Source organism: Mytilus edulis, chromosome 6 (assembly GCF_963676685.1).
Source record: "Mytilus edulis chromosome 6, xbMytEdul2.2, whole genome shotgun sequence".
NCBI classification, from domain to species: Eukaryota; Metazoa; Mollusca; class Bivalvia; order Mytilida; family Mytilidae; genus Mytilus; species Mytilus edulis.
This window is the reverse complement of record NC_092349.1, coordinates 74,173,871-74,200,694: the sequence shown is the minus strand read 5'-3', so window position 1 is coordinate 74,200,694 and position 26,824 is coordinate 74,173,871. Positions and strand designations below refer to the sequence as shown.

Sequence of the window (26,824 nt, the reverse complement as noted above, 5' to 3'; positions counted from 1 at the left end):
TATTTGTACTAAACTTCCATGTAACTTTTAAAAAAAATAAGCCTAGCGTGACATGTGAAACAGGTAAGACTCTTTTCAAACTAATCAACATAAGACACAACTGAATGCGTAACCGTCTAGTCTCGTCTAAAGTACACTTAAGTGAAAGCGCAAATGCTAATAATTTTGTTTTAAATCCATTCTGAAATCTGGAAGTACCGGTATGAGGGTTGTGTGAATGGATTAAGCATGAATTAAGTAAAATCACAAAAATACTGAACTCCGAGGAAATTTCAAAACGGAAAGTTCCTAATCAAATGGCAAAATCAAAAGATAGACATCAAACGAATGGACAACTGTCATTCTCCTAACTTGGTACAAGCATTTTCTTATGTAGAAATTGGTGAATGAGTATAAAACATGGTTTTATATTTGTTGCGTTAACATTTATTTACCTTCACGACGAACGTTCATTTTACCTCCCATTTTTTTAAATGAAAATTGAGACTGAAAAATACTTGAAAACTTGTGTAGCTTTCTAAGATCAACTTCGACTGTGTTAGTGCTTTGTGATAATTTAAGAAAGGTATGTTATAAATCATATCAGTACCTCGTAAATATATTTATTCATCAGTATTGACAACTAAGTAAAAGAGAGGCGAAAGATACCAAAACGACAGTCAAACCCACAAGTAGAAACACACAGTCGACAACAATGGCAAATAAAGAGCTGCGCCATGAGCGCATGATACAACCGTCGCATTTCAAAGAATAAAGTTTCATTACTTCTACTGTCATATCAGAAATTTCTTAAAATGTAAAGGGGGTTATTTCAATAGATATAAACCAGTCACCAAAGTTTCATGAAAACTGCTAGAAGAAATTTTAAGTTATTGTCCGAAACTTGAAAATTTCCGTTTTCAATGAATACAACCCCATATCTCAAATACGCAAAATCATTTTTTTTTAAATCGAAAGGGAGCTCATGTCGAGGGGTATTACTAATTCACCAAAGTTTCATGAAAATTGGTTAAAGTTATTTTGTGTTCCTATCTGTCATGATGACGATAGATGGACAGACGGGCAAAACACAGCATAAACAACAAAACTGACCATCACGATTTCCACATGGGGTGACCTAAAAGAGTCAGGGTTTTTTTTTTACACAAGGGGAACATTCAAGTCAACTTGAAAGTATCTCATAAATTAATTTCTGAATAAAACCACTTACATAATGGTTAACGATAATACATGGGAAGTTAAAGAACTATTATAGAGTAAATATTTAGAGAAGTTGAGAAGCAATCTTATCAAAATATAAACCTCTGATTGCGTTACTAGTATACTTCATACGAGATGTGATCATCCGAAACCAGAGTTCTATTTTTCTGTAAGATTGATCGAAGATAAGTCTGACATATTAACATATTGAACCTTTACTTTATCAGATATACTGTAAACCAACTTTGATTGAACATTGGTGGATAGTTGTCTTATTGGCAATCATATCACATCTCCTTAATTATATTCGTTTAGTTTTTGCGAGTTTTTATTTTTATTACATTCGATAGTGGAAATAATGCGGAGATAAAACATCGCAAACATGGCAAACTAAAATCTGACGTGCTTAAAAATCCCAATTAAAGTAGCAAAACTCCAAAATATTTGTAACTATGTCTGTTTGGAAGGCATAAACGCGAAAAAGGTCGGCTTATAGTACTTTAATATCTTTGTAATCAATATAGCAAACAACTGAAGCATTCGACAACTCACCTGTTTATACATAAACGATCCAGACTCCTTTACATAGTTGTTTATTGTATATCCAACATCCCAATAACGCTCTGAATTGAAGTTTAAATTGAAACCGTCAGCTATGCCATATTCGGTGTCCAACAATTTTTGGAAAAGTAAATCCCAGTTATTCTGTGTTTCAAAGCAATCTCGGAATGTTGATAGTGCAGAGCAGCGCTCGTTTCTAGTTTTTTCAATTGCAGAAGCGGCCGCATATGTTGCTGCAATTGTTGTATAAACAAATTGTTCCTCAATTTTTAACATAGCTTTTGTAATTGTTTCGGATTTTGAACAAAGTGGGTACTGATTCATCACAACTTGTGCATCCGAAAGCTGACATTTGTGAATTGTCTGATAGAATTCTTCAAACCAATCATCAGGAATATTTTTGCGGTTATAATAAGACAAATCAGTTAAGTAATTATCGAAACCAGTCACAGCAGTTTGACGCAGCCCTATAGTGATCGATCCAATCACCTCGTTTTCAAAGCCTTCTACAACATTAAGTGATGTTCCCCAAATGTCTGTGCCTATCCAAATGAATCGATCTAGAACACCAAGATCTTTGGCCGCTTGCAAAATTGGTCTGGGTTCCAAAGTAATTAGAACTATTGCATTTGCACCTTGTTGAGCGATAAGTTGTTCAACGACTGACTTAGCCTCATTTCCATCAGTTGGATAGGAAATTCCAACCGAAAACCCGATACAAACACCATTTTGATTTGCTTGTTTTTCAAGTTCGTTAGCACCGGAAACACCATACGTTTCACGAGAATAAACTACAGAAACATATGTCCAGTTTCTTTGATTAAGAACTTCGGAAATAACTTTCATTTGTCTGTTGTCTGGAGGAACAGTTCTTGCAAAGTATGGATATTCTGATTGGTCACTTAAAGAAACGGACGAAGCCATAGAGCCAATTATCGGAATCTTAAATGGTGCAAGTACTCTGTTTGCCGCCATTACGTTAGTTGATATAGAAGTGATAACACCCCCAATCGTTGAATTATTTATAACATAGTCCCCAAAATTTGATACGGTATTGCATAAAGACCCGGAGGAAAGTAAATTGTACAAATCTTGATCGATGCGAAGACTATTGGTGCAAGTATCCAGAAGGATACCATGCAAATCAAACGGCGAATTCGATAACCGCTGAATCGAGAAGAAAAATGACAGACCTCGGTAGAAATCTTCCATATTTAAACGTCCGCAGCGATAAGGATCTGTTCCTTGAGCATGGATGGGTAATACTGCGACAAGTGTTGCCGCGTTAGGATTGGCCGGATCTGTTGATTTGTCAAACATATAACGATTTGTGGTGTACCGAAGAGTTGGACATTCAGAACATGCGTCGGCGCGATTGCAGCTTCCGTCCCATAGAGGCGAATAGCTATCAACTTCCAATTTGTTGTCACTAGAATAGGTACCAATCTGTATAAAAATAAAGTACAAGAATGCTAAGCTAAAGAAAAAGCAGCTATATATTTTGCTTACTACTAGAATTGCGCTTTGTACTGTTGATTTTTTTAGTTTTCACAACAAAATTAAAAAATCAAACATCATGCAAACATCATGCAAAAACAGTGTTATTGTAACAAATATTTTAACATTTTTTTAATCTGACCAAGGATTTGTATAGTTCTGACATATCTTCTTAAATCATCCTTTTTGACGAACCTACTCAAAACTTCTGAAAATTTTCAGTTAAAGGCAAAGACTTTTAATAAAACTCTTTTTTTTCAATTTGCTGACATAAAGCCTAAGAATTATACAAAAAATATTATACTCATAGATGGAATGATATGTATATGCATCTTGCTTTTGGAAATCAGTTTATAGGAACACCTGTCTATTTATTAAAATGTAAAAGATACATCTTCATTTCGAAATGAGCATATTTTGTATGTTTTAATAATTATACATTCAATGTCTACCCATCATTGCATATTTTTTTTCCAAAATACTTATGCTGATATGGTAACGTTATCAAGGTGCGCTCAATGTATAAATTGACCTTAAATCAAATTACATTAAGCAATTAAACTATATTTTTGGGAAGCAATGGTATACGATAATCTTTCAAATGTTAAATGACAAACAAATATTAATTTTTTATGTTTTATTTGACTTGTCCAATGGTAATATTTCAATCGAGACGATTACATAAGAAAAAAAATAAAGCAGACTTGTGACAAGTCATCTCGTATCTTTCGATCAAAAGAGACCACACTTTTAAAGTACCTTTCATGAATCAAATCATTAACAGTAAGAACTACAAAAGCAGAAATTAGCTTAAATAATCATCGGAAACTATCGTGTATATAATATCGTTTCTTTTTAAATACAAGAATGCAAGACCTCTATTTTAAGCTCTGATTTTAAGCCATGCGTAGATATAACCTTCTACCTTAGGGGAAAGGAATGGGTGTTATCTTACCTTTTTGTAATAATATGCTAATTTGTCACCCTCCATCCTTGTTGATAATGAATACATTTGGTACCCTTTATTGCCATCCCGTTTATCTGTGAATGTAAACTGAGATCCAGTCGGATCACTGAAGTTAGCCTTTAAAATATTTTCCATTAGAATATCCCTTCGGTTTGCTTCATTTCGGAACTTCTCGCAAACTGTTGAATAATCTTCTCCACAGACCCGTTTCAATGCAGTGTCAATGCCAATGGCAGCAGCATATACAGCATTGATGACATGAAGAATACCCGGATCTTGGATGTAATTTCGCTGTGAGATGACTACTTCTGACAAAGAAGCGCACTGAACAGGATGTCGACCATCTGGAACCGTTAGATAACAGTCCACCATTTCTTCATAAAACTTAGGAAACCAAGGGTTCTGAGGGTAGTTTCCAGGAGATTTCGTACTTAAATATGTATCAAAATCACCAATATCAGCCGATTCTAATGACCAAGTAACAGCGTCAACAGCGAGGTCTTCTACGCCAGAAAGAATATCTAAATTGTTTCCCCATGTCTCTGTACCTAGGAACTTAAATTTACCAATGGCAGAAGGATTTCGTCTGATTGCCTGAAATAATGTGTTTATGTACCCAGTGTCTGCAAATATTACCACGGTATTAGCAGTTGGTTTCTTAAGTATAGCAGACACCACTTCATTTGCACTTTCACGTGTAGCTGTGCCATTATCAGGAAACTGAATCATCTGACCAATACATATTTTATTTTCTCTCGCGAGATTTGAGAAAGCCATCGACCCAAGTCGACCATAATTATTTTGGGAGTATACAACTTGAACGTAACGAATATCAAAATTGTCCAAAAATCTTATCATAGATTCGGCTTGATTGTCATCTGCAGGAACAGAACGCATGAAGTACGGATACTTATCCTTGTTCGATAAAGCCATGCTAGTCGACGCGTAACTTATCTGTGGTATTTTAAGAGATTTTGCAATTCTAGCTAAATACAATGAACTGTCACTTGAATATCCAGCAATATATGCACTAATATCATCCGGATTTATTGTCTCTCCGTTCTTTGTTAGGGAGATTATACCATTGTGTATATCGGATACTGTATATCCCATTTTTATAGCGCTCTCACATGCGTCCAATCCAACTCCACCAAGTTTAATGTTCTTCAGAATATTAGCAAATGGTCCTTCTTTGTCATTAACTTTACTAATGGCATAATGGAATGCTTCAAGAAGTTGAAATCCATGAAGGGTTTTGATATTTCCACATGAGAATGTATTTATATCGTTATTATGTACGTCAAATACCCCTACAAATACAAAATGTACCAAATGTGATAAATTTTCATTAAATATAATTATACACATTAAAGAAACTAGATTAATTAAATGATTGATACATTGTTATTAAAATTAATACATCCAGTGGCAAATAATTCATTAATAAACAGCATGAGAACAATAAATATACCTCTCAGCACGGGGTTTTCTATCGCACAGGAAAATAAATAATACTTGAGTTGGTTTAAGTTCTTCCTGTATTGTAGGTAAAACACTTGTCGTATCCCTTTTTCTTGTACCTAATATGTTTACAAATGACAATATGCTATGATTCTGTACAAACAAATCCTTTCTTAAATAAGATACCAGAAAGATGAGAGTTTAATTTTCTGAGGTCAATTCGTTCTGAGGGAGTTGTAGCATTCGGTTTTTATACAATCGTATAACTTCAAACGAAACATTAACAATAACAAAGTATCAAGTAAATTATATATCATACCTCCAATCAAAATATCACCCGGTATATATGAGAACTCCATCTGTGTGATTAAACATTCAGTACAGGGAGCAATGCAACTCGACCGAGTTCCGGGAAACAAGTTAACTAACGTGTTATCTGAAATCTGCAGAGATGCACCAGCGAACTCGCCTACCTGTAAAAGGATATCTGATAATACAGAACAAAGAACAAAGATATATATTTTACAAAACGGGCACACATATACAGTTATGCAATTATTATTTAAAATGTACATCTTTTTTCGGTCATTATTTAAGATTAAGATACAAAGCGCACATACATTGCATAATAAAGTTAACACTTTATATGCGTCTAAAGCAAAGCGCTTTTCTTGATTTACCATCATCAGAAACTCTAAAAACACCAAGACAATGAAAGCTAATGAAAAGATCGAAAGCTTGAGGAATTATAAATAATCGTGTTACTGCATTTGACAACAATGCCATTCCCTTCCATAGACAGCTCATACTTTACAATGAAATCTTATTAGGGAGCTACCATTTGATTTTTATGGGGGGGGGGGGGGGGGGGCTAGGATGAAATTTGAAAAAAATAGGCAGGACAGGAATTTTGAGTAAAAAAAAGGCAGGATGAGACACTTGCAAAAAAATAAGTCAGGATGACAATTTAGGTAAAAAAATGTCAGGATAAACTAAAAAAAAAAAGGCAGGACCAAATAGAGTGAAAAATAAAAAAGCAGGACAGAGATTACAACTAAAAAAAATGCAGGACAAAATTTTTCATCCTAGCCCCCCCCCCCCCCCCCCCCCCCCCCCCCCCATAAAATTAAATGGTAGCTCCCTTATGTGATTTGCACGATAAGTACAAACACATGGACTTAGGTAAAAATATAATGATTTAAAAATTAAGTTGATATATGTCATTCCCGTTACATTCTATTTCTTTCGAGCGACACATAGAATTCTACTGTAACAGTATTTTATTGAAATTTTTAAATCAATGCCAATGGTACAGTTGGTTTTATGAAACAATTTAACAGTGGTGTAACCGATGCACTGCATTCAAGATACAGGCTATTACGATCCTTTTATGCACACATACAATTATTAAGTTCAATTAATTATTTATGATATTTACCGTTTTTAATGTGGATCCATCATAATAAATAAGGTCCATTCCGGTGTTACCCTCTCTATCCATAAATCGGAAAGTGAAATCAGACGGATCTTTAAATGTTGTCGTTTCCATTTTTTCCATAATGACATTATTGACGTTGTCCATCGACAGGAAGTCATTGCAAACAACTGTGTAAGCAGATCCACATTTTTCTTTCAATGTAGCATCCAGTGCAGCAGCGAATGAGTAAACAGCATTGATGGTTGGAATCACATAGTTATCTTGTGTAATGGCTGCCGACCATGCTGCTACAGTCTGAATATTGCTACATTGTACACCATGCCTGTAGTGCAACAGAAAAGATAGTTCAAAGTCGTAAAAAAGTTAGTGATCAAATTCTGCGATTTAAATATCAATTCACAAAAATATTATGTATTATTTTAGACAGGTGACTATTTTAATTGACATAGAACATCTCCGAGAAAGTTCCGATATTAGAAAAATGTATCGCACATATCTTGAATGACATGATCTACTGTTGCAAATTACACATGAACAAAAGATGATATTCTTTGTTAAAGTTCATGATGTTAAATCTTTCTCTGGCTGCTTCAATTTTTGTTTTATAAGATTATATGGTAATCGTTAATTGAACTATGAGCACAAAGTAACAAACAACAAAGTTATCAAGTAGAAACAAATGTTATTTTAAAGGATTTTATTGATGTGTTAACTAGTTCGATTAACGTAGAGATATTGAATCTGCAGGACTGTAAAATGTATAACTGAAAGGCCGAGTATACTTTTTTGGAAACTAATTTACCTGCGTAGAAAAAGAGTCAAACAACAAGTTTATACATGTATAAACTTTTTGGTTACTAGTATGAAGCTCACCATTGAACGATACTCACATGTAGAAATTGGGCAAATCACATCCAAGTATTTTCATGTAATATTCCATCAGGAAAGGGTTGGTCGTAATACTGGAGGTCTGTGGAAGATTTCTAATAAAATCCATATACTTGTTAATAACTGATGTTTTGATATTTAAAAAGAACGATTTTCCGCCACTTGTACCAAGTCCTTGCGCAACAGACATAAAAGGCATGGGTGAAATGACAACTATGCTTGAAGCAGCTGAATGTTTCGCTTTCTCTTGATAGAATTTAGTGGTATGAGGTCCATTAGTCCACAGAACAACAACATGAGTAGTAGATGCAACAACAGTTTGAACAACTTGTGTCATGTTGGTGTTTGAATCTATTTTATGAGATGATAGGATACAAACACCTTCTTGGTTTGAAACAGCGGTAAAAGTTTCCAATCCACCTTTACCATATTCCTCATCACTGTAAAGAACAGTTACATACCGGAAGTTCAAAGCTTTTGCTAGTTTTGCCATTGCAACCGACAAGGTTAAGTCACCTTGAATAGTTCTAAAAAATGTTGGATAGTCATCTTTATTTTTCAAACTATTGCTTGTAGCAAAAGGACTGATTAACGGAATATTTAATGGCTTAACAACTTCATTTACTTCTATGGCTGATCTAGTGTTGTCTGTTACCCATGCGCGAACTTTGGACACTTTAATATTGTCATGCTCGTTGACAGGCAGAAGTCCAGAATATAAAGACGATAATACATCGAATCGTCTGCTTTCAACGTTACAGTGGTCCAAAATGAGTGCTCCAAGTTTGACATTTTTCAAATCAACTGGTGACATTTTAGAGTTTACTCGATCGACAGCATACATCATGGCGGCTGCAAACTGAAATCCATTAACAGTTCTCAAGTCTCCACAAACATAAGGATTAGAAGTGCTAGCATCGTGAATTCCAAATATACCACCTACTTCTATATCTCCTGGAATGTAAGCATATTCTCCTGGGTTATATACATATGAACACTGAGCACAGCGCCCCTCACATACGGATTTGAATGTGCCACTGGTAAGACCAGGTGGTAGCTGTACTGGTAGATTGAACTGGTCTGAGAGCCGTCCTTGTTCTGTGTTGAATTTACCTATCTGTTTAAAAAAATTATAAATATCGTTAGAAAAAGGAAATAGCAAAAATACGGAAATCGAAGAAAACCTAAACGGAATGTCCTTTTTCATAAGCTCCACTACAACAAACGATTGGAGAACAACTGTCATATTCCAGACTTAGTGCAAGTATTTCATTATGTAGACAATGGTGTACTAAACCTGGCTTTATAGCTAGCTTTACATCTTACATGTATGACAGTCGCATAGAATTACATTACATAGAACACAATGTATAATAAAATAAGTCACCAAGCAGCCTTAAAAGAACGACTCGTTGGAATTTTCTGCTCGTTTAAATATTGACAATGATGAAATGAATCTGAAAGAAGTAGATGTTGCAAATTCTTATTTAATTGAAAACTGCAATGATAAAAAGAATATGTTTATCAGAACTATTATCCTTCCTGAAATATTGAGAAAACTGTTGCGATTGCATCTTCAAGATCCAAAATTATAAGCACCTACTTCGATGGTTAACCTATCCAAATCGACATTATAAAAATAATAGAGGTACAGTAAAAAAAAAAAAAACTTTTAAAACGATAATTATCTTTCAATAAACATGGGAACAGATAAATGCATATCCGAATATCGTTTCTTCTTAAACAAAGGTAAGCTTAACTTATATTGTCTTATTAGTTGGAAAGTAAGCTTAACTTCTATTGTCTAATTAGTTGGAAAGTAAGCTTAACTTCTATTGTCTTATTAGTTGGAAAGTAAGCTTAACTTCTATTGTCTTATTATGCCCCACCTACGATAGTAGAGGGGCATTATGTTTTCTGGTCTGTGCGTGCGTCCGTCCGTCCGTCCTTCCGTCCGTTCGTTCAGGTTAAAGTTTTTGGTCAAGGTAGTTTTTGATGAAGTTGAAGTCCAATCAACTTCAAACTTAGTACACATGTTCCATATGATATGATCTTTCTAATTTAATTGCCAAATTAGAGTTTTTACCCCAATTTCACGGTCCACTGAACATAGAAAATGATAATGCGAGTGGGGCATCCGTGTACTATGGACACATTCTTGTTAGTTGGAAAGTAAGCTAAACTTCTATTGGCGTATTAGTTGGAAAGTAAGCTTAATTTGTATTGTCTTATAAGATGGTATCAAAGATTTCGAAGTAGACATAAAATGTTGCCTTTAATATCGTATTCATTCTATATTCATGTCAAGTTAGCATTACAATGATTTGCAAGAAAGGAGTAGGTTCAGTAAGACCCCTTTTTGGCCCCAAAATATAGCGGTTTTACAAAATTGTAAAAATGTATACTGTTAGTTATTAATTGGACAGTAGAATGCTTCTGCTACATGAATATGGGCTGTTTTTGACAATACAATACACATATATCGGATAATAGCATCATTAAGTCATGCTAAATTACTGAAATCTTCACAATTTTAGCATTTTAGTTAAATTTTAGACGGTTTCCGTCTTAAATGAAAGTGGCCGCATTCGTGTTCATTCTTAATATTGAAATGCAAGTTGAATTTAATGATAAGACATAACATATATAAAGGTTGAGGATGAACACGGATGCGGCCACTTTCATTTTTAACAAAAACCAACTAAAAAGTGACATTTTTTGGGCATATTTGATATATTTTTCATATTTAAGCTAGAATCGGAGCGTTTTTATTGAGTAAATCAGTCAAAATATTTTATATATACTTATTGAATCAATTGAAATAGACACTTAAGTGTTTAAAAAGTGTCTAAAATCTCTCGTTAGATGAACTTGAAATTTGGGGCCAAAATCGCCCCTTACCGGACCTACTCCTTTGAATCACAAAAGAACCAACGATATTCGGTTAATTGCTAACTGTTTAGACAAAGTAAATGCTACTAACTCGGTTCACAGTAAGTTGAATATTGTAGTTCGTGTTTGCATGATACATAAAATATTGAGAGCCTAGTAATGTTATACAAGATTATTCTACAATAATGCTGAACACAAAATTAATGCAACATGCCTGGCATACACCCATAGCCCTGAATACATTACTAACCTGAATGAAGCGTGATCCTTGATAGTTGAAGATATCAAAGTCCTGCATCCCTTCCATTCCTTCTACCTTGAAGGGACTATTGATCTCGGCAACGAATGAAATGTTATTAAATATTGTTTTCAAACTGTTGGAAACAGATTCCCCAGAACGGAAAGCTGAACATACACCATTATAATTTTTACCACATATCGATGTTAAGGATTTGTCCAAAGCGTGTGCTGACAGGTAGACAGAATTGATCATATTGCCAATGAAAGCATTAGGAATATATTCAGCAGCAGTAGTGATGCTGGAAGTTCCACACGGGTTTGTATATTTGCCTCTATTTTCCGCAACGATATAACAGTTATTGAGTTCTTCGTACCATTCGGAAAAGCCTGGAATTTCATTTGCTTGCCGGGGGTTAATACTATTGAGCCAACTCTCAAAGGAGCTGAGAGAATATAGCTGTGGTTGAAATGACACAAAGCCAGGAGCATATTCCTCATACCCAACAAACATCTGACTGTACCAGCCATCTGTACCAACGAACACATAGTCTTTAGACCAAGAAACAGCCTTTAACGCTTTTAATAGTTCTTTTTTGTCATCGCCACCTATAAATAGAACAACTACACGAGCTTGTGATTGTTGTTTTATACTATTTAATATTTCAGCCAATGTACCATCAGTTCCCATTTCATAAGATGCTCCGATACAAATGTGTCCTTCTACTGCAGCCTGTCTTAAATCTTTAATAGCCCTTCGACCGTAGTCACCAGGAGAGTTGATAGTCTGAATAAAGGACCAACCATTTTTAATGAAAAACTGTGTCATTGCAACTGCCTGCTTGTCATCAGACGGAATAACCCGAGCAAAATTGGGATATTTCATTTTATCACTTAACGTTGATGCCGTGGCAGATATACCAAGTTCTTGAATATCAAACGCCTTCATTGCGTCTGTAAAGAGCATGGTCTGTGTACTAGTGAGAGCAGAAGTAATTATCTTTATGGCATTAGGATCTACAATACGACCTCTTTTATCTCTCACAACTTGAAGTTCAGCTAGTATATTGTTGAAAAACATTGAACCAGTTTGTTGGCTATTACAAACATCGACAATTAATCCTCCTAAATTCACACCTTTCAATAGTGCGGGAAATTTAGTTTTGACTGTTTGTACGGCATAATAAAAAGCAACAGAGAAAGCCATGTGTAGCTCGTTCACGTCTCCACATGATAATGGTTCACTTCCGGCACCATGACCTCTAACAACCCCTGCAATAACCAAATCTCCTGGCATGTACATAAATTCTACGGCATTTCGTGGTATTACACAACGTCCACATCCTTCAGCAGGACAAGGTGAGGTGGGTAGTGATGTCAGAATAGAGTTTCTGTTGTTGTCGTACATTTTTATTTCAGTCAGTGATAGAGCTAGTTGACCATTTTCGTATCGTCCTACCTATGAAATATGAAAAAAAAAACCGATACTTTATAATAAAGAACGTGAAAGTTAGTTTTTAAAAACATATTATTTTAATAAGGCATATATATGACTTGGTATGATTTCTGAGCACAATCTTATACTACACTTCTAAACTAAACATTGCAAAGTGATACTTCTGAACCCCTGAGCTCAGGCTCGGTTTCGGTGCGGAATTTGTATGCTCTTTTTGTCTGTGTTGTGTTTTCAAGACTGTTTTCTTTTGCTTTTTGTGGGTTTTTTTTTATGATGTGTGTCTTTATGTTTTTACTAGGTGGCAGCCTTTGAATTTATTTCCTCCTTTTTTTCTAACAAAGGGTGTGCACTATAATTCAAAATGTATTAGGGGTTTCCTGTGTCATGTGATAATACTTACCTCGTGGAAGTCGAATGCTGTTGATTTGTCATTATAATTCCATATTGTAAAATCTTCAGATATGAAATCACCATTCTCGTCAAAGGCAACACGTTTACCACTCAGACTTGGTACATTATCTGATGTTGAAAACTGTAATGATACAAGTATAACTTTACACATATTTGATAAAGTATGAACATTCTAAATAAGTAGGAAGAAAAAATAGTTATTGTTCGAATGAAGATCCTTTGGTAGGAATCATGATATTAAAATTAACATCAACTGCTATTACCAAGGGTTTATAACGATGATTCTGTTATCATAAACTTAGTTTGGGCTTTTTTTTCAAACTTTAAACAAGTAATTGTCTGACTACCTTGTAAAATAATTTTATTTATAAATTAAATGGAATAATCCTGACTCTGTTTTTTCTTCTTATATATATATACAATTAACCTGTGATGAATTTTGAGTTTAACTTTGCTCTTTTGATGGTTTATTCATTAAATAACAAATAGAACTATAAATAAATGAAAATTACCGTAAAATCTACATCTTTCAGATACTTGTGAAAATCCGATGTCGTCAAACCCTGTAGTAATGAGCATATTCCTGAGAACGATGATCCGCATCGATCTTCTTGTGCTTTCCGAAGGGCCTTGGCATAAGCGAACACCGCCATGATAGTTCTGTCTACAAAAGCGTTCTGTCTGAAGTCATTACGCCTCTGGTTTGTTGTCTTGGTAACACAATTTGTATAATTGGAATAAGGTAAGTAGGTTACACCTGGTAACTTACATTGATATTGTGTCATATACCAGTTTGCTAGCCATGGATTTTCTGTAGGAGCTGAAACTTCGTTCAGATTTATAAAATAATCTCTAAACTGTGTTACTAAAGTTGCACGTGGCATGACGGCTATTGCACCTCGTGCAATGTTTGAATATGTCTCCTGCATTAAATTCATGTCGGTGACCATCCACTGAATGCTTCGAATACCTGGTGTGCTACCAATAGTTTCTAAAGCTTGGAATAGTGTCTTTGCCTCGTTATAGGATCCAAAAAAGAGAGCAACATCTGTGTCATATTTTGGCAGACTTGTCAATTGCGCTGCATACTGAGAAACAGTACCGCTACTTGGAACGGACAATGCTTTGGTAATACAGATATCACTTTCCATAGCTTGTTTCACCATAGTTTCGTATCCACTGTTGCCATATATACTGGATGTATAAACTGCAATAACTCTTTTCCAGTTCATTTGTTTCAAAACTTCGATCATTGCCTGCAAATATAAAGATATAATGATCAATTCCGTTACGGTGGTAGATGCAACGAACAAGAAACATGCTGGTCTTTTAAAAATGATCAGATACATTTAATAGAAATTTTACAATTATTTCGATACGTTTTATAACTTTGACCACCATGAAAATTGATCGTTCATGGCAAAACTGGCCAAAGAAAAAATCGGTCCGGTCAGGATAGCTATTGCCCACGTATTTATCTATACTCAAGGCTTTAGGCATTACTTTAGAAATTCACATCTTTGCACCAAATTTAGTGTGGTACTACTTAAAAGTATCAGCGATGGAGCAATGTTACTGGTAGCGGACAAGAAAATTTGGCATTCAATATGGGTTTTTTTTCAAATGTAAAATGTCTGTTGAAAACATTGATTTTCAAATTTCAGACAATTTTTTATACGGGAATTAATCAACAAATACAATTATTAATCAGAGAATGCATCTACCGGTTTCATAAAAATTAAACTCTAGAAGTTAGATGTCGGTATTTATATCATAAAGGGAAAAAAAGTAAAAAACAAAAACAAAAAAAAAACGAACTCCGATGAAAATTCAAAACGGAAAGTCCCTAATCCAAGGACTCAATCAAAACGGCTATAACACATTAAAGGAATTGACAACAACTGTCATATTCCTGACTTGCATTGGTATAGGCATTTTCCTGTGCAGAAAATGTTGGATTGATGCTGGTTTATAGCTAGCTAAACCTCTCGTATTAAAAATAAAGGGCTGCGCTTTAGCGCATGACACGCCCGTTGTTTGAAAGACGACGGGCGTATAAAAACGGCAAAAAGACTACAATGACAATGAGGAGCAGCAAGACGATAACAGGGAAAGTGAAGATGGTGAAAGTGACTCTGCTGAAAGTTATGATCTAAATGAGGAAGTAGGTGATGACAGTAAGGATTTCATTGACGACGGGCGTATAAAAATGGCAAAAAAGACTACAATGACAATGAGGAGCAGCAAGAAGATATCAGGGAAAGTGAAGATGGTGAAAGTGACTCTACTGAAAGTTATGATCTAAATGAGGAAGTAGGTGATGAAAGTAAGGATTTCATTGATGATGGAGATAAAGATTTCATTGATGATGAGGAGGCCTCTTCTGAGAATGAAAATGAGGATTTTTCTGATGATGAGGACAGTGATTACAGTGAAGAAGACACTGATGATTAAACCTAGTTCAGCTTTTCAATATTTATCATAAAAAACAAATATCATTAACATTGGCATATAACATAGAAGTCTTCAATGCAATATAAGGAAAGTGATATATGATTATGGGTTTTAGTAATTCTATGGCTGATTTCCAAATTTTATAGTAGTTGAAAGAAGGTAATTTTCTTGGGGTATATTGCTCATAGTTAGATTCTATTGAACACAGTAAGGAATCCATACTAAATTATACAAAGATGTATGCAAAAGTTGTTCAAATGGTGCTTAATATGGTGGATAATGATTATTACCTTTTTATTGTTTAGAATATTCACAAGATGATCATATTGATAAATGTTTAGGAGACTTGATTTCCTTATTTTTTTTCATAAAATGACACCCTTTAACATTTAAGGAATATTTAGTCACATGTTAGGATTTTCATGTTGTCACTTGTTCACTTATTATGTGCTATTGTAGACTAGTTATGTTTTATAACATTTTTTATTGCGCTCAACCCTTCCACCGAAACCGAACTCTATAAAAAAGCTGCAATGCTAAGGTATCATTTGTGATTTCAATTGCAACCAATTTTAACAAGAGTAAAACATCCTATATGCAAAAACAATATTTGATTTTTATCCATAGCTTAGATAGTAAAAATGTTATCATAAAATGATATATGCCTCAGGGAACAGTTAGTATCTCAGGGACTGCTAATGTGCTTTCATCCTTGCAACCATTCAATAATAGTACAAACGTATGAAATTCATGGAACCTATTTTTAACAAGAAATTTAATGTTTTAAATTGAACTAAAGATTTTACAAATTTTATGTTTTCATCAGATTTTATTAAGTATTATTTGTTACATCAATAGATATAAACAATTCACCAAAGTTTCATGGACATTGGTGAAAGCCTTTTTGAGTTATTGTCCGAAGTGTTAAAAATCCCCCTTTTTTTATGAATAAAGCCCCATAAATCCAAAACTTAAAATCTGAAATTTATAAAAATTGAAAGGGAGCTTACATTAATAGATATAAACAATTCACCAAAGTTTCATGGACATTGGTGAAAGCCTTTTTGAGTTATTGTCCGAAGTGTTGAAAATCCCCCCTTTTTTATGAATAAAGCCCCATAAATCCAAAACTTAAAATCTGAAATTTAAAAAAAACGAAAGGGAGCTTACGTCAATAGATATAAACAATTCACTTAAGTTTCATGGAAATTGGTGAAAGTGTTTTTGAGTTATTGTCCGAAGTGTTAAAAATCCCCCTTTTTATAAATAAAGCCCCATAAATCCAAAACTTAAAATCTGAAATTTATAAAAATTGAAAGGGAGCTTACATCAATAGATATAAACAATTCACTTAAGTTTCATTGAAATTGGTGAAAGTGTTTTTGAGTTATTGTCCGAAGTGTGGACGACGGGCGGACAGACGGACGGACAACGGTATACCATAATACGTCCTGTCTAAAAGACGGGCGTATAAAAACTACGGTTTACTTAGAAAATTGTTTTACTAGAAATAGTCTGCCTTTTTCTGTTGCATTAATAAATTACCTTTGCTTGGGCTCTTGATGAAGGTGAAGTCCTCAGAAAATAAGGATACTTAGCATTGTCACTGAGCGCAGTGGACATTGCTCTTGGTGATAAAACAGATGCTGGTAATTTTCCCGCCATTTCAGCAACTGCAGTTGTTGTCCAGCTTGACAGTGGTCCGAGGAAACCTTGAAAATGAAGAAATATTAAGTCTAATTTTGTTTTTTTTAATGCATTAAGTGTGAATATACAATAGCTAAAGCACGACATATTTTTTTTTATATATATAAAGAATCCAGTACTACCATCAAAAGATTCGAATTCAAAGGAGAAACAAGAAATTATATGACATGTTGTTTTAACAAATAAGTGTTAAAGTTTGTTTGTTGATTTAATGGAACTTTCAGCAAAATTTTCTATGTATATCTAAGTGACAATTTGTGGAGGGAGCAGGATTACACGGAGAGAACCATTGAAAATTAGCAGGAGAAATTACAATACCGCCTTGTCAATAACGATAGGAGCCGATTGAGCTGGGAAACTCACGACTTTGTACTTTAAATTAACTATACAGATTAGATGAAAGACAGTTAATTGATTATGAAATGGTATATTAAATATAAAGGAGTGAATATATAATCAATAAAAAAACAAGTTTGCCACATCTCTGGAGTAACAACTCTTAAACACTTTTTTATTTAACAAATAATACCTGTATGACTTTATTTCAATTGTTTATTTTATGAATGTTATGTAAAATACTGTATGTTGTATCAATTATAAATGATATGTGTATATGCCCCCCTAGGGACCTAATTTGGAAAATAAAATTTAACATTTCTACTTATGATAATGTTAACATTTCTACTTATGATAACGTTAACGTTCATTCTAATGATAATGTTAACACTCCTGCAAATGATAATGTTAACGTTCCTTCTGTAACCGGAGAGCATGATTCATCTTACAAAATCATCTTTGTCTCCACAGGGACCTCTGTGTTGCCAGGCAGCGCGTTAACCGACTGAGCTAAAGAAGTATTTCCTTAGCTCAACCGCTTACGGCTGACTAAGTATCTACTAAGTTTTCTTAGGGAAGCAATCCCGTCACTCTTCTAATGTTAACGTTCCTTCTAACGATAATGTTAACGTTCCTTCTAATGATAATGTTAACGTTCCTTCTAATGATAATGTTAACGTTCCTTCTAATGATAATGTTAACGTTCCGTCTAATGATAATGAGTTAAACTTACCAAGGTGCAGTTGGTTAGCCTGTGTAGTACATGAGTTCTGACCAGTAGTCAGACGAGAGTAGAAATCTTGGGCATACTTCAAAGCTAATACTTCTGATGAACATGTGTCATAGGCTTTCATCCCTGTGAACAAAAAAATATATTTTACTGAAATCACGTTACGCAGAAGTATATTTCTATATTAGAAAATTAACATTTCCATAGTTCTAACCTACCTGCTATTAATGTAAAACGTGTTATACAAATGTATGATTCATTACAACTTAAGCATGTTATCTACATATAAAGATTGAAGGAATTACAAAATATTGGAAGGTACTGAGTTTCTTCACAGTTAAACCATTTTAAGGTAATAGTAGTGTCCATTATCAATTTCATTGCTTTAATCGGACGTACCATGCAAGATGTTTCCACACATTTAATATACATTGTATATATTTGTGTTTTCCTTATACATTTTTCCTATGTTTAATACATTGTATAGTTTCAACATGACAATTTCTGAAGCAACTTTTAAAAGCAACATATAAAGTGATCTGTTGCTGTTCATGCCAATATCTGATGTTATTTGTAATTTATAGCGGTTACACGCTCACGTTCTTAATTAAAGACAAGTGTACAATGGTTTGTTACTGGAATGTTTTTGTTGAAAAGAATCTGTTTATACTTACACTCAGACTAAGTATTTGGCTTCTGGTAAACATTCGGACAAACAAAACAACAACGGTGCGCCAATTCAATATCTGTACAATGGTGAAGTATACAAAAATTCGTGAAACAAAGAAATCGCGAATTTATAATTTTATTTTCCATATCAAATTTCTTTTTCAAAGATCATAAAACTGCATAAACAAGTTAAAGCATCGCACAGCCTATGAATTATATATTTGACTTACCTAATTTGACACCAGGTACCATAGCGTTGGTGTTTACTTTCTGTAACGCCCATCTAGCTGCTTCGTAAACTTGAATCAGCTCTGTAAATATTATCAAAATGTAATATTTTGTTGTAAACAGTATCTATATTAGTTTATTTGATGCCTATGCACTTTTTTTTTAAATCATACAAACTTTGATTGGTAACTTTTGTTACAGATGTTAGATCTAATTTATTTGTTTAAGTAAAAACAAATTTAAAAGAAAAAGAAATATTTGAAAACGTCTTCGTTATAACAGTAAAATATGTGTGATAATGAATAAATTTTTTTTCAAATTATTTAATCTCATCGACCTCATCAAGTGGTTATTTTATAGAAGTGAAAACATTTTATTTCAACAAATTGTAAGCTAGGAGATTACCAGTGTTATATTTTATCATTATGATTGATATGCAGCTGCATTGCTGGATATAAGTGGTATGCTCCAGTAATGTGGAATGCAATGTTTTATATTCCTAGTAGTAAAATTGGATTGCCCCTAGTTACCTTTGTGATTTAAAGTCCACACTCGTTGGTAAACCCTTACTAAATTTCTATCAATATGAAATAAATAGGATTATAGTTTGCAAATCAGTAATAATAATGAGGAACCCTTATATAGATTGGGCATAGCCAACGAAACTTTTCCCTTGTACGAGTGTTAGACTGAGTGGAATCGCATGACACCCAACAAACGCCGGACTTCTTATGAAATAAATATTTTCAAATGGAAGAAGCAATCCAAATTGATTTAATACAGCCACCCTCGTAGTGGTGTTGAGGTGATCGAAAATTAATAAATATTATTCATATATAATTTAGAAATATTTCCCGTTTTAATGCAGATCTGCACCGTGTTCAGTACATCAAACTACTTTTCACACAAAAAGAAGCAAGAGAAATATTGGAAATATATGTTATATCAATTGAGCGTTTTTGTTTGGTGACGAAGACCTTACATTTTAGCAAAATAAAGAAGTTTTTTTATTCTGTGTGTACTAATAGTTTATCAGTAGTACACAAAGATTCAGACCATACAACTAAAACCTGAGTTCACCCTCACTCAATTCAGTCTTCTTTTATATATTATATTTTATTTCCTTATATAGTTTTATATAACATACATTCCTAGCATGTAATAGTCATTATCATGTAATGTTTTTGTGTATATTTGTAGGTGGAGAGGAATTTCTAATATGATGCCCATTGGATTTTACAATTTGTGTCCAATCATTTGTTATTCTTTCAAATGAAATATGTTTAATTAAACAAAGTCACAACAAGATGTAGAAAAACAGTAAACTTATTGTAATTTCATCTTCTAAAACAAGAGATTCCAAAAAAATTAAAAGAAATATTAAAGTGTGCATGTTATTGTAAATTAATAATTGTTTACTAAATAAATACCTTTGTGGGGTTCTCCACATGCATATCCACCAAGAATTGACGTTCTCATCTCAAATAATCCACCAATCACAGCATTGGCCCCGGTCATTTGAACATCCACCGCAGAGCGTGTGCTGGAGCAAGTCTGTCTCACCAGTGTCTGAGCAGAACAGATTGCTGCCACCAACAGAGTCGACAATATATATACCCTGAAGTTCAATTATTATCATCGATATAAAGGATGTACAAAAATTAAGGATGACTTTCATTTGTGTGTAGGGGAATACGATGTGTACATCAACAGAATAACGTGTGTCGGAACAAGTTTGTCTCTGGGCAGAACAGACTGCTGCCACCAAAAGTGTCGACATTGATAATATAACAGCATCATGCACATAGGTTATTTCAAGATGGTTTTCAAATGTATAAGAAGAAGACAAAATAGAGAAGATCAGTGAAATTCATGATCAAGTGGACAACCAATAAATGTGACTTTAATCTTGTATGGATTAATAGCATATATTGTCCAAAATGAGAAAAAACTCTATTTTTTAAGCCCTTTTCTGTATTAAATATAAACAAGAATAAATCTCAATATAGTTGCATTAGATGTATGTTTCATTATAATACGTTATTTTGATTGGCTAACATGTGTTATTCCTTAAGCAGTTGTATCACACAATAAAACTTATCATTCATGATGACACGAGGTCCCATAATAAAGTGCACAGGTAAATTAAATAAAAACTTGATGTAAATCGTGTTTTCATGATCCTAGCTAAAAAAAAATGTAATTATAAGTATTGAATGCTTCTTTTTGTAACTTCATAGGGTTGTAAAAGCGTTGACCGTGCGCTAATTTTTAGAATGAAGCGCTTCCGCGTTTCATACAAAATGTACTTCGGTCAACGCTTTTACACCCCAATAAAGTTGCAAAAAGCAGCATTCAATTCTTAATTAAAAAATGGAAACAAGAGATATACAAATACTTGAAGAGCTATGTGACGAAATGGGCCTATCTAAACAATAGCCAAAGCCATCTAAGAACCTCAGTTGTCGAGTGGTGTTTTGATAATATAACAGCGCCTGATTGATTGCCTGAAACAAGATGTTGACCAAGTATTTTTTAAACCAATGGTTGAAAGTTCGAACCCCGCTTGTATCGGGTTTGACTTCGATCTTATTTCACTAGGATTGCCAGTTTTCCTGCGAAGATCGGCGGTTCTACCTGGGCATTTCGACTTCCCTCACGTATAAAAAAAAAGACTGACCGCCTAAACATAGCCAATATTGGTGAAAGAGGCATTAAACACCAACAGTAAATCCAAAACCAAATATGGTCAGCAAGGTCTAAGTTACTATTGGAGCCAAAACTTTGATTTTTGTTTTCTGTGTCCACTGATAGTAAAGCTTTCTTGCTCTTGCCTTGAAATTCTTGGTCGGGCATTGTGTAAAACGTAAGTTGGTTTGGTATCCCCTGTTTCGTTATTTCCCGGGGGAAAAGTGTTTTTTTACTTTTAATATATGTATTGTGCGGGTATGTGAGTTTCTCGCTACATTGAAGACCCATTGGTGGCCTTCGGCTGTTGTCTGCTCTATGGTCGGGTTGTTGTCGATTTGACACATTCCATATTTCCTTTCTCAATTTTATTGATTCATTGTAATATTTGATCCTTATGAATATGATATGAAATCATGAATAAGATAAGCATTATTGCTATAGGCAGATTGGAAATTGAAGGGAAAGAATATTTATAAGATATTTTAAACCGCTACAACAGTTTTGTTAAATATTGTGGTCAGAGGATTTTTTTTTAAATGTCACTATTGGGATGCTTTGGATCTCTTCAACCACAATGTTATGACCAAAAGAAAACTGAATAGAGAAAAGTTAACAAAATACATAAAGAATAGAGATATATAATGTGATCCAAAAGTACAAAGTATAACTAGAGAGAAAAAAGAATTGAGTGATGCAATACTGATTACAGAAATACGATGTACAGAATAAAGAAATCATCTAATTACAGAAAAGATAAACAATAAAAGTTGTATTTAAACATAGAGACAAATTTCCTTCAAATATAAAAAAAAATACAGTGGAAGGACCCGCTGGCCAGACCTTTATATACGAGTAGCTGCAATTGTTGCATCGATGCAGGACTTAATTATATAGCATAGAAAATATAAGAACAACTATTGTGCTTCAACTTAAAGTGTCATAATGGGTTTAAGGTTCCAAAATCTAGTTACTTTTGTCAAAATGGCTTTGGGACAAATTGATCAACTTTTTTCAGTTTATCTGTTTATTTTGGGTTTTTTTTGTCAGCTGTGAAGATAAGTACATTATACACTCTGTTGTCAGATGTTTGGAAAAAAAGTGCCTACAATACTATATGCCTTTAATTATTTGTTAATGATGAAGATCTTTGTTTTGCACTTTTATCTGCCAATTATGTATTTTTTCAATTCAGAATTTTAAAAGGGGTATTCTTTGTTATTTTTTATGTGTTTAAACGTTGTCTTATGATTGATCACAACACGAATAAGCCTTAAAGGTCCTATATTGACCCCTCTATCTCGATTCTCCGATTAAAAATCGTGTACACAGAAAAGTTGCATACCAAATTGTAATTTAGCATTTCATTTATACTTCTAATTATGTGTACTTTGTAATCTATCCCCCATAATCCCATATTGTTTTCTTAATGTAAATTTATATCCCATTCGACAGAGTGGTCACAACAAGTATAAAGCTGTGGATATAACGATTTGCAACAATCTGACCATTAATAGATAAGTAATATTTTAAAATTTCAGACAAAACTTGTGAAAAAAAAGGGAAAATTAATAAAAAAAATGAATGACTACACCCGGTGTAAACATTGACATCGTGGGACAAGTAAAAGCGTATTTATGTATAATCCGAATGCTACGATCAGATATAATAACTTACCTCATTTTGATTAAGGTGCCTTCTAAAGGCCCTTCTTCATACGAAGTAATAATCCCTCAGCTGGAGATCCCGACCCCTATATGATAATACAGTTAAGGGGTTGCCCTACCCTGTGTATTGAAATTATTCAGTTTATTCCAAGTCAACCGTATGCTAAATTCACATTTTATTTTTAGAATTCAATCAATAGCTTAAATGGGAAGTCTTTCAAATATTAAAAAACTGGTTCTGCTAGTTTTACCTGAGATTTACCTGCAGAAGGCGTGGCTAACAGATATGTTGAAATTGTCGTACAACGAGCGATAACTCTATTTGCATTTAAAGTAAACATCTTTGGTATCAAGTTAATTAAGAATTTTAATTTCTCACTAACATGATAAAGTAAACTGGAATGCCGCCATATAATTATCTAACATTAGGTATTTCTTCATAATTCTTTGATATTAAAAATATTTTTTTTTTTTAAAAGTCAATTGTCACTTCGACTCGACTATCATATGTATCATAAATGTAACACAAAAACATGCAGATGTGATATTATTGCAAATGAGACAACTATACCCATGTTCAAATGCAGTATATATGCAAGCAATTAGAGGCAACCGTACGGCCTTCAACGATGAAACCTCATAACGTTATAAGAGGCCCCTACATAAATAATTTGAAACATTTTTAAATTGAGAAAACTAACGGCACAAATTACAACAAAACATCATTAACAATTTACGAAAAACGAATATGACAGACATGAACCGACGATAACCACCAAACTACATGCTCCTGACTTAGGACAGGCACACGATCAATCACGGTGGCGGGGTTAAATATGGTTGTGAGCGCTTTTATTTGATGAAGTCTTCCCTAACCTGGAACAGTGTTGTAACAACAAAATTTAAGCACAAACTATAAAATTCAGTTGAAAATGAATGAACTCATCAGATCACTGCAATCATGTTAGTAGTCTCAGATTGTCAGTATAATCCGAGTGATTCTTAAAAATATGGTGCTGATCTTTACAGAAATGCCTCAGCTATTTTGTTACTGAGATTAAAAGTCTTTAGAACTGATATTACCTTTAATAATGTTGGATAAGAAAGGCAAGTTTAGAAGACTCTTGGTCCGTGTAAAACTTATCAATTCAAATTTTGATTTTTGAAATTTTGATCAAAGTTTTAAAATATCAAAATTCCAAAAAATTGCAGTTTTGATTATTTCGCTTTTTGAAAGTTTGATTTTCTAAATTTTTGATTAAAATATAAAAAAATAGAAAAGGGGCGAATATAGAGGGGAACTTGTAAACTACGAAACGGAATAAAAGCGAAACGAAAGGAATACTTCAGAACTATTTGGTTTCCCAGCGGCCATCATGTAAGAGTAACAGTAAATACTGCTGAACTCGCAGTTATAGCCAAATAGTATGGTACGGTTGAATATGTATATTTCTACTGAACTTTTAGCAATAAAATATCTCAATATACACGTGTATTATCTTTTGTTTTGCTTAACGACTTCTTACTATCTGCAATCATGTCGACAGATGAAATCATTGAATGTACATTTTGAACGATCATCTTTAAGCTTTAATCAACTATTTCTTTATAAGTTGCTGGCCTTCTAATAATCACTTTGGATCGTTACTGATGAAGATAGTTATAAAAAGCGCTTCTGACGCATGTAATTTTTAACGCTTTGTTTTCATTTTTATCGATTGCATGACGATCATATATTGTACATATAAGAAGATGTGGTATTAGTGCCAATGAGACAATTCTTCATCATAATTCATTAAAGTAAACCATTATAATTCAAAGTACGGTCTTCGACATGGGGCCTTGGCTCACACCGAACAGCAAGCTATAAAGGGCCTCAGTTCAAAGTACTGGTACGGTAGGAATACTGAATCATTCGTGTTGCAATGATCTTTTCGCTAGCCACGACTGTGGGAGGTTTTTGATATATATTTTACACTGCTACCCTCTATATACACGACAAATTTAAGAATAAGATCAAATATAAGTAGCTTAGGGCTAAGAGACTGTTATAAGGTATCTAAATAAACTCATCATAGATACCAGGATGTTAATCACTTACATTTGTAGTTTGTATATTTGCGCCAGACGCCAGTCGACAAAAGACTCATCGAACGAATCAAATTAAATTAAAAAAAAAAAGGCTAAATACAGTGATATATGATTAAAAACGCCAAATAAAGTAAACGTTATATAAAATCCAACTCATCGTTCTGGTTTTGTAAAAGCTGAATACATTCATATCATATATAACGTATACCATAAACATTATTTTCAGCCTGCACAGTTACCGCTGTACATGATGATGGAAGTGTTTAACGACCTTGACTGCATGGATGTACATCCCTCGCACGGTCGGTGCTGTACATTAAATCCCTATCTATCCAATTGTAGATGTCGGCACTTGGAAAATTGACAATTTTAAAGTTTTATATCAACGATAAATGGTAATCTATGTGGGAATCGGAAATATAAATATTATCAATAAGGTGATACTTAATTTGACTTGGTTACTGCCACGAGTATTTAAAAAACAGAGGCGGATTTAGGGACCACCGACCCCTAACGGAGCTACATATATGATAAATGCATATCAATTTTACAAGCATCGGCCCTAACGTTTTCTCACTAGGCCCCAAGCCTTATTTTCAAATTCATGGATCTACATCTGAAAAATGTACCACCATTGAAGCCCCTCATGAAGGTATCAAAGACAAATATAGTGTCACCTTAGTGACAATATTTTTATTTCCGATTCCAAAATTTTATTTTATTTTATTGCTTAAAAATCAGTATATATATATACATACTCAACCGTAACATACTATCTGACTAACTGCGAGTTCATTAGTATTCACTGTTGCTCCTAACTGATGGCCGCTGGGAAAACCAAATAGTTCTGAAGTATTCGTCAAGTTTGTTTCGCTTTTATTCCGTTTCGTAGTTCACAGATACCCCTCTTTAAGCCCCTTTTCTTTTTTTGATATTTTAATCAAAAATTTAAAAAATCAAACTTTCAAAAAGCGAAATAATCAAAACTGCACGTTTTAAAACAAAAGCTTTTTTAAGAATATTTTAAATTGATAGAAAAAAATAAAGAAACTAAAAATGTAGAAAATGTGTCTGTTTTTGAAATATCAGACATTGACAATTTGGCGGGAAATAACTCTCTCTAGACTATTTATCCATTGGCGACCTCAGTTTCATTTAAAGCTTTTAAAACTATATGTAATAAAATTATGAAAAGAAAAGTGGGGGCTAAAGGGGATTCTTTTTAATAGAACTACATGGATGAAGT

General features: G+C 33.6%; 1 protein-coding gene across 2 annotated transcripts in view; it reads right to left on the bottom strand.

The window, feature by feature from the left end:
- LOC139528400 (uncharacterized) overlaps positions 1-23,685 on the bottom strand; it is a 34,866-nt gene extending 11,181 nt beyond the window's left edge. The window contains exons 1-13 of one of the 2 annotated variants that reach the window (XM_071324375.1): positions 23,498-23,685; positions 20,563-20,750; positions 19,135-19,215; positions 18,239-18,361; positions 17,008-17,174; positions 13,521-14,264; positions 12,998-13,129; positions 11,155-12,600; positions 8,015-9,129; positions 7,125-7,446; positions 6,006-6,159; positions 4,214-5,535; positions 1,753-3,207 (exon numbers count right to left, since the gene is read on the bottom strand). In XM_071324375.1, coding sequence (XP_071180476.1) covers positions 1,753-3,207; positions 4,214-5,535; positions 6,006-6,159; positions 7,125-7,446; positions 8,015-9,129; positions 11,155-12,600; positions 12,998-13,129; positions 13,521-14,264; positions 17,008-17,174; positions 18,239-18,361; positions 19,135-19,215; positions 20,563-20,750; positions 23,498-23,502 — 7,254 coding nt within the window. In that variant the 5' untranslated portion in view covers positions 23,503-23,685. The remainder of the gene's footprint in view (positions 1-1,752; positions 3,208-4,213; positions 5,536-6,005; positions 6,160-7,124; positions 7,447-8,014; positions 9,130-11,154; positions 12,601-12,997; positions 13,130-13,520; positions 14,265-17,007; positions 17,175-18,238; positions 18,362-19,134; positions 19,216-20,562; positions 20,751-23,497) is intronic. The other variant, XM_071324376.1, reaches the window with a different exon arrangement.
- Between the last annotated feature and the right edge of the window lie 3,139 nt (positions 23,686-26,824).